Source organism: Vidua macroura, chromosome 15 (assembly GCF_024509145.1).
Source record: "Vidua macroura isolate BioBank_ID:100142 chromosome 15, ASM2450914v1, whole genome shotgun sequence".
Taxonomy (NCBI): domain Eukaryota; kingdom Metazoa; phylum Chordata; class Aves; order Passeriformes; family Viduidae; genus Vidua; species Vidua macroura.
In genome coordinates this window covers 8,176,353-8,184,970 of record NC_071585.1, presented here as the reverse complement: position 1 = coordinate 8,184,970, position 8,618 = coordinate 8,176,353, and the positions used below count along the sequence as shown (strand labels likewise).

Here is an 8,618-nt window from a genome sequence, read left to right as displayed (position 1 = left end):
ATTGTGCCTGTGCTCTCTTTTTAGGCAAACCTGAAGTCTTTAAGTAGGGCTTCACTGCTGATCTAGTACCAGAAGCCACTGGTATTGCTGATAAGAACATCCATAGCAGGGACTTGCTGTACAGGATTTTCTAGCATAGCCTTGCTCTGAGTCAGGTCTGACTTGCAGATGATGACAGGTACAGAATAACTACCCTGCAATGTACAGCACCAGGGCTCCCCTTCCCTGCCATGCAGGATTCCACCCAGCAGCTGCACTTGGAAGAGGCTGGGGGGCAGAAAATGAGAGCAAACTAAATTCTTTGTGCTTTCATGAGTCATGAAAAACCCCTCCAACTGTCTCAACAGCGCATCTGTTTGGGTATTTTCAAGGAAGCTGGAATGCATCCTCAGAGATCTTCTGTGAGAAAAAGTAAACATGTAATATATAAAACATTTTATTAAACAACATTTTATACACTTTATATACAAAAATAAAATGTACAAGAAAAATAATCTTTTCCAGCTTAGTGATTTGATTCCTATTACACACACACACATTAGAACCTCTTCCATCCAGCACTTGCCTGCATATGCTGATCCAGAGGATCTGTGGGATGTTAGTTTGTGTGCAGTACTGGAGGAATCCCCACAGAGTGCCAGAAGGAATCTACAAAAGGCATGATAAAGACCTCTGCCCCTATCAGTGCAAAATTCTTTCATGCAGCACTTCTTGAACTCTTATGAGGAAAGGGATAGGGCATGCCTACGGCAGAGAGCATCCGAGGAGTGCACCTGGGGAACGGACTAGGTGGAAGCAAAGCCTAAACTGAATTTTCACATTTTAGTGGTCTATTTACAGAGTTGAAGGGTCTGAATTATGAACTATATGATGGAGTAAATAAAAAAAAAAGAGATGGCCCATTAGCGTAATTTTTCTCCAAAAGTGTAATAACAGTTGTCAAGCTCAATGTCACCAGTGTTGCACAGGTAAGCAGCAATCAAAACTAACAGAGACTTATCTAGAGTGTCTCCTCTAAGCACTCTGTGGGTAAAGTGCTCATCACACCATATATAGGGAGGATGGTAACCTGCTCCCCAGGCCTGTGGGACCCCCCAGGTCAGACTCCATGGCACAGTGACACCTTCCAGCAAAAGCTTCACCTCCAGAGCAATGAGGTGGGAGCTGCAGCTGAGCACCTTCAGCACCAGAGTCCTGCTAGGGAGATGGGGTTCCTTTTGAACATTGGTAATGGTGTTTTTCATGCTAACCTTTCCAGGCCTACAATTGAAACGGAATAAAAAAGCTACTTTCTTCCTTCAGTCAGTAACAAAAAATTTCTCCGTTCTCTCCATGCTAGTTGAAGTTTTGATCCAAGAGCAGTTTGTAGTTGGAGGAAGCCAAAGGTTTACAATCCACAGGGAATGACTTGCATGGTTGGCCTCACTGTATCCAGCCAGGAGAAGTCTTTCTGGTCAAAGAACCTGAAATCCAGCTCTCCTAGATGAAAAGAACAGAGAATGGGCACTGAATTAATGCAGAAAGAGCAAACTAGTGTACAGATGTATTAAAAATAAGTATCAAAAATGGAAAGATTTCTCAGATGAGAGTAAATACTTCAGACTATTATTTTTCTAAAATACTTCAATCACTTTCTATTAAACTGTTTCATTTAAGCTATTGCTAGAGGAAATTCTTGAGTTATATTCCAAGGAGTTCCTGAAAGCTGACCTAACTTACACATGTATAACCCTGAAATCTGTAGAGTTGCTTACTGTGACTTTTCCTTTTTATCAACAAATTCCTTACAGCCTTCCAACAGGCTTCTTGGGAATCTCAGAACACAAGGGTAGTGAATTCCACCATTTCCTTTGCTGCCTCCCATTTAGTGTCTTCTCTGCATCATCCTGTGCCTTTGACTGTCAGGGACAGGCCAGGAGCTGTACCTGATGTCGTGTCGATGTCCCCGTCCTGCTCCTTGTAGCTGTAGGTGCTGCACAGGGTCTGGGTGCCTGACTCATTGGTGAGAAAGCCTTTCCCCCCAATGCTGGTGTTGTGCCAGTCTTGGGCTGGGCCAAGCAGCTGGAAGAGAAGAAGGAGATGGTAAAAACTGCTCCTTCCTGCTGTGGGTGCAATGTCTACTTTGCCCTTAATTAGAAGACAGGTAAGCAACAAGATCTATTTTCTCATGCTAAGTTATATAAAACTTGTTTTGTCACAGTTTAAAAAAAAAAGTTCATGCAAAACAGCAAGGACTGGAGCACCTTTTCACCTCTTATCTTATCAGTGGGATGAGCATGACATGTCTGGAAATGCAGATTAGGAGCTAAACATGTCAAGAGGTGGAGGGAAGGGCAAAATAGAAAAGTCTAAAGGATCTTTGCAGGCCCTGATACAACAACCTGACATCAAGGAAATGGCCTCAAGTTGTGCCAAGGGAAGTTTATATTGGGTATTAGGGAAGAAATTTTCATGAAAATGATTGTCAAGCATTGGAACAGGCTGTCCAGGAAGTGGTGGAGTCATCATCCCTGGAAGTGTTCAAAAAACAAGATGATACGGCACTTGAGGACATGGCTTAAAGAACATGGTGGTGGTGCTGGGCTGATGGTTGGACTTGATGTCTTAGAGACATCAAGTCTCAAGTCCAACCTTAATGATTTTGTGATTCTATGAACCTCCAGTCCTAGCAGTATTCAGTAACTTCCTCTGACTTTTACATGAAGGGTAAATATTTCCATATTTCTGGGTGTGTCCTCTCTAGTTCATGTTTGCAAAGCAGCTTTCTTTTTAATTTTGCAGGCTTCCTCATTAAGAAAGAGTATGTTCGGCTCACATGAGATTGGATCAGACACCTGCTTCCCTTCCTTTCTTGGTAAAACACCAACTTTGGACAATTTTATTCTGACCAGAAGGGCTGGTTTTACCTTAAAAATATCCGGGTTTATTTCCTCTTCATCTTCGTCTGTGACTGTTTGGTAAGCACATAAAAAAAAGGGAAGAAAACATAGATGTCAACTTTTAGCCCTCATACTTCTGCTTCTTCACCACAGAACCTGCTTCATATTCTCTTGTCACACAACATGACCACTTTTTATTCATGCCCACCCCAGACTCCTCACAACCCATCATCTCTGATTCAACAACTGCATGTTGAGGTGCAGGACTCCAGCCAGCTCTGATGCCTCCCCAGGGCTCAACAGAGCAGAGCCCACTTGCTGTGGAAGATGATAGGAGGAAGATGATTTGCACCCCGAGTGAAGAACCACCCTGATATATCCACATTAATTATTTATTTCCCCAGTGATAAGCATGGCTACCTCCACCATCTCTGTTGGAGCAGGAGGCATTTCAGAGCCTTTCACCCATGGGTGCCAGCATGTGCCAGCTCTTCCCTTCTGCACCCTGGTTGGTTTGGTAACTCCAAATTCCCAAATCTATCAGGTGGGAGTTGTTTTTTCTAGAAAACAGCTCTTGTTTCTCCTGTTGGCCCAGGCACTCCTTCATCCTGCTGTCTTGCCTCCAGCAGACCAGTGAAAGACTGGGCTAGGAAAAAAGAAATACCCACCCTCCGAGGAGGAAGCCAGGGGAGACACCTGGAGCTGGTAGAGGTCGTTGGTGCTGTCAGCCATGGTGACCTCCATTGGTGGCCTCCAGTCGGTCAGGGAGCCGCTCACCTCGCAGGAGGACAGGTCTGTGGGATGCACCAGGAGTTGGCACTCACAGAAGAGAGACAGCCACCCCTGTTTCTTCCCTGCCAGTCTGACATTGCAGCTGCCCCAGCCCCAAGACTCCTCTCTGACCGTGGGTTTAGCACAAATGGCATTTTCCACTCTGCTCAGACCTAAACCCAGCATCTCACCCAAGGTGATGGCTGTGCTCTCCACCTCCACTTCCTGCCCTGCGTAGTCGTGAATGGTGTAGCCACTGTGGTCATCTGGCAAAGGAGTGTTGGTTAAGCTTTCTGCTGACTCTTTCAGCTTTGTCTCTTCATAACACTGAAAACAAGGGTAAAGCATGAAAGACTTGTCTAAGAATGTGCAAGTTCCCATATGAAAAAAGTTAAGAAAGAAAACCACCAAAACCTCTATCTTCTTAAGCTGCCTCTCCAGACACATACCTTTCTCTTGCTCTTGTTTCTTACTTCTCTTGAAGACTTTGACTTCCTTTCTGTGAAATAAAATAAGACCAATGTGAGAAAGGGCTGCACATTTTAGGCCAGTGTGAGCTCTTGCAGCCTTGAAACCTGCTCAGCAAGCTCAACTACTGCCCTCACCAGCCAGTCCCCATGACCCTCTGATGCTGCCTTTAGGCATGTTTAAGGAATTTGGGATAAAATGAACTGTTTGTACAAGCTGTTCCCAGCAATAGCCAGTGAGCAAGCCCAGTAGCACCAGTGCTGCCAACAGGTCTGTCACCCCCTGCTTACATAGAGCAGGGCCTTTAAGTGCTGTTTAAGCAGTGTAACTCCAGCTGGATTGCCAAGGGTTTACCTTTCTTCTGATGCTTTGTCAAGGGTGGCAGCATCCTGTAAACCCTGACAGCACTGGAGCCCCTGTTGATGCTTTTATCCTTCACTTCTTCAATGTCAGGCAGGGAATTCATGGCGCAGCGGAAATTTGCCTTCCAGGTTTTTGGATCAGGATCTTTCTCACCTTCTTTATACCTTCCTGTAAATAAGAGATGGGTTGTGTATTTTAGACTTTCCAGTGCTGGTTTTTCCCACCAACATAGATAGCAACATTCTATTTTCTGACATACATACTAGTAGTTAATCTAACTACCAGTGTAAGTCAAGGCAAAAAAATGCCTTGTTTAAGCTAGTCCTGGGACTGGGAATGTAAAGCCAGCACACACCTGTATGAATGGCCCAGCTCCGGAAAAGGCAGGCATCCTTCTCCATGTCCCAGCCATGCTTAGCTGCGTGTTTCCATGGGATTTGAAAGATCCTCTTGTCCTGAAATTTAACCAAGAGAGATTTGAATTAAAAAAGAGATGTCACATGCCAGTTTGGAATGATGGATTTAATCAGAGTTCTCAGTTGCAGTTCAGAAATGTTCTAACAACACCCTGCTCTATATTTTAGAGCGGGGGGGGGGGTTATAACTATTGGCATATAACTACAATGGTTATTTAATATATATTTTAATTAAATAACCATTGTTCCATCTATTTTGTTCATGGAATTTAAGGCTTTTTATGATTTCTGAAATTGGAAAAGAAAAAAAAAAGGTGCTACAGTACAGTAGAAGTGAGCAATATTATCAACTTTATCCCCAAATAATTTCAATATATCACATCTAACCTATTAGTATGTCATAGATTACAGGATTTTTTCTAGATACACTTCAGAGAATCCCTTTTTTAAGCTGCCCATAAGATCCTGCAGCAATCCTACCAAAAAATGTAGCTTAAATATCCTCTTGGGGTGGATATGGAAACTTCAGAGACTTGGTTCAATAAGCTCAGTTATCTTAACCTGTGCTACACCCTGGTAACAGGGTGGCCTTACAGACCAAAAAATACAGCGTTTCTTTCAGGCTGAATCTTAAAAATGGTAGCAACTGGAATATAACAGCAACTGCTTATCTGGAACAGGAGGTGACTTGGCTCAATGAGCAGCAGGATTTAAAAGAGATTTTGAAGGTTTCTTCATTCTCCAACATACAAAGAATGTTTTCTTTGCAATTTATCATTCCCCTCCTGGGAAATTTCTGAGGGAAAAATTGGACTACTCCACTCCACTGTGTACCAAGCAGAGCTACCTTTTCTGCAAACAAAAACTGTTCCTTCTTAAACATAGTGCTGGCAAATTTTCTCCATGTCTTTTCCTTTATGATCTTGACTTGTGTTTAGTGTCATTTAAGAACAAGGAATGTTAATGCTATACAAGTAGTATTACTGATGATAATAATAGTACAAAGCAGCCTCACCTTGTTAATCCATATCAGTCCTGGTATTTGATTGGAATCAATCTGCATTTCCAACCACGGCCTCATGCGCATTCTTGACACTGGCATGTTGGCTGTGAAAGAAGTAACAAACAGGTCAGACAAACTCTCATCACTGTTCTAACCACTCTGCAGTGCCGCCCCTCCCATACTGTCTGTGCTCAGCATCACCACCAGTGCTACCGAGAACTACTTTTCAGGAGTCCTAACTCGTTTAGTGCCTGTCACCGCTCCTGAAAGGAAATGCTTCCTGCTCCGCCTGGCTCAGCTCCAAAACACGGCTCAGGTTTGGAATTCGGCAGAGAGGCCGATGGCAGCAGCGGGTGTTCGGCCCGTGCTGCGTGGGGAGCTCTGGGGGGGCCGCTCAGGCCGCGGGGAGCCCGGCTCCGAGCCCCGTTCTGGGTCCCGCCAGCACCGCCACGGGGTGCGGGTGTCCCCCCGCTCGACAGCCACGGAGCGCACCGACCGCAAAATCCTCTTCTTAAAAGTTTATTATTAATTAAGTTGCGCAAGCAGGGGGCAGCGGTCCTGCTGCAGGTGGGTATCCCCAGTCCCACCACGACCCGTCCCGAGCAGCGGCGCCCGGCGCTCCTGGCGCTTCCTTTGCACAAGTAATTTCCTGTTTGCGGTCTTTTTCCAAGACACACGGCCCAAGATTGCCCAAAGAACAAGTTTCTAACTTTCACCAGCTCGGCGGGGGCGGGACGAGGTCCCGGAGAGTGCCCGCCCCGGGCCAGGGTCTGCCAAAGGCTGCTCCGAGCAGCGGGGCTCGGGCCGCCCGCTCCGCCGGGGCTCCTCGGCCGAGCGGAGCCGCGCCCGGGCCGCGGCTGCGCAGGGAGCCCGCCCAAGCCTGTCCCCCCCGGGGCTTTGCGTGCACCGCGGCCGCTGTCCGCAAGAGGATGTGCCGTGCCTTGCCCACCCCGACGGCTGCCGGGGCAGTGCCCCCGCTCCGCCTCCAGAACCGCTCCGCACCACTGAGGCCGGCGCTGCCGCCTCCTGACCAGCAGCGCTGAGTCGCGCCGTGCCCCCGGCACCGCTCCCAGGGACCCTGCGGGGCGCCTTCTCCTGGAACGCCCGTGCTGCGCAAAGTGGGGGGCTAACGGTGGGATGGGATAAGATAGGATGGATGGGATAGGGTAAGATAGGATGGGATGAGATGGGATGGGATGGGATAGGTTGCACCGGGACCCACCTCGCTGTGCCGTGCAGTGCCGAGCTGTGGCTCTCCCGGCCGACGCGCACCCTCCGCCCGCCGCCCAGCTCTGGCTGCCGCGGGCCGCGCCCGCGGGTATAACGCGGCGGCTCCGGGATTCCCCGCGCCCGGGCCCGGCCGCCGCTCGGCCAATCCGCGCCGCGCCGAGGGGTGGACGCGGCCGTCATTGGCGGCCGCCGCAGCATCACTTCGGGGAAATCACGCTGTTGTAGCACCAGCGGCTCGGGGGGCGCGGCTCCCCCGCGGCGAGCTCCGGCCCCGCCCCGCCGCCCGCCCGCCCGCGCTTCCCCCGGATCCAGCGCCGCCCGGCATCCAGCACCGCGCCACGGAGGGATTCAGCACCGCGCCACGGAGGGATCCAGCCCCTGTCCCACCGAAGGATCCAGTTTCTATCCCATGGAGGGATCTAGTCCCTGTCCCACAGAGACATCCAGTCCCGTCCCATGGAGGGACCCAGTCCCCGTCCCCCCAAGGGATCCAGCCCCTGTTCCTCAGAGATATCCTGTTCCCTTCCCACAGAGGGATCCAGCCCCCGTCCCGCAGAGATATCCTGTTCCCTTCCCACAGAGGGATCCAGCCCCCGTCCCGCAGAGTGATCTAGCCGTGTTTTCAGGAAGAGATGGTGGCGTCGTCAGAGCAAGTCCTGTGCACATCATGGTGCACCTGAACCAGGGACCAGCGTTTGTCAGGTACCCACCTGGCCTCAGCAGACCAGAGGCAGGACAAGGGGGAATGGCTTCACGCTTAAGAGGAGGATAGGTTCCGATTAGACATTAAAACTAAATTCTTTCCTGTGAGGGGGGTGACGCCCTGCAACAGGTTGCCCAGAAAGGATGTTCCATCCCTGGAAGTGGTCAAGGATAGGTTAGATGGGGCTTGAAGCAACCTGGTCTGGTGGAAGGTGTCCTTATTGCAAGGTATTGGCACCTTTAAGGTCCCTTCCAATCCAAAACACCCTGGGACTCTGTGATTCTATGATAAAAGTTGACCAGTGGTATTGTCCCCTCTTATCCCTCTTGGAGGAAGCCTGAGGAAGGGAAATGGCAGCATGACAGAAGGCTACTGAAACCATCAGGATTTCTCTGTAACTGTATGACAGGGAGATTAGATTTTCACCCAATGTCTTCAAGGTGCATTTCCTTCAGCAGAATATTACTTCCATAATTTCAAGGAAGGTTTGTAGTCATATGCAACAGGAATTTATATTGGGAGAGAGGTACAAAGATGCATGGGCAGCTGAGACAGGAGTATGACACCACTACACTGGCTGCCTGCTCTGGCAAGTTTTCTTCTTTTAATATAAAGATAAAAGAAAAGCCCCAACCTGGTTTTAACTGCAAGGAAACACCCTGTAGGAGTCCCATGCTTTCTCTTAACTAATGATTTTGTCTGCTTGACACACTTAACTTGTGGTAGGATCCTCCAGTCGGGTCTTTGTGCTGAGAGAGGCACCATTCACCACTGAGATTTCACCA

The 8,618-nt window shown here is 48.6% G+C and overlaps 1 protein-coding gene across 1 annotated transcript; it reads right to left on the bottom strand.

The window, feature by feature from the left end:
- Positions 1-420: 420 nt before the first annotated feature.
- On the bottom strand, positions 421-7,222 carry IRF1 (interferon regulatory factor 1). Its single transcript, XM_053991380.1, has 10 exons — positions 7,123-7,222; positions 5,913-6,004; positions 4,837-4,936; positions 4,473-4,649; positions 4,100-4,149; positions 3,842-3,977; positions 3,548-3,673; positions 2,907-2,950; positions 1,926-2,061; positions 421-1,479 (listed from the first exon to the last, which is right to left on the bottom strand). Exons 2-10 carry the CDS (start codon positions 5,997-5,999, stop codon positions 1,388-1,390), a joined length of 948 nt encoding a protein of 315 aa, XP_053847355.1. The 5' UTR covers positions 6,000-6,004; positions 7,123-7,222; the 3' UTR covers positions 421-1,387.
- Positions 7,223-8,618: the final 1,396 nt, after the last annotated feature.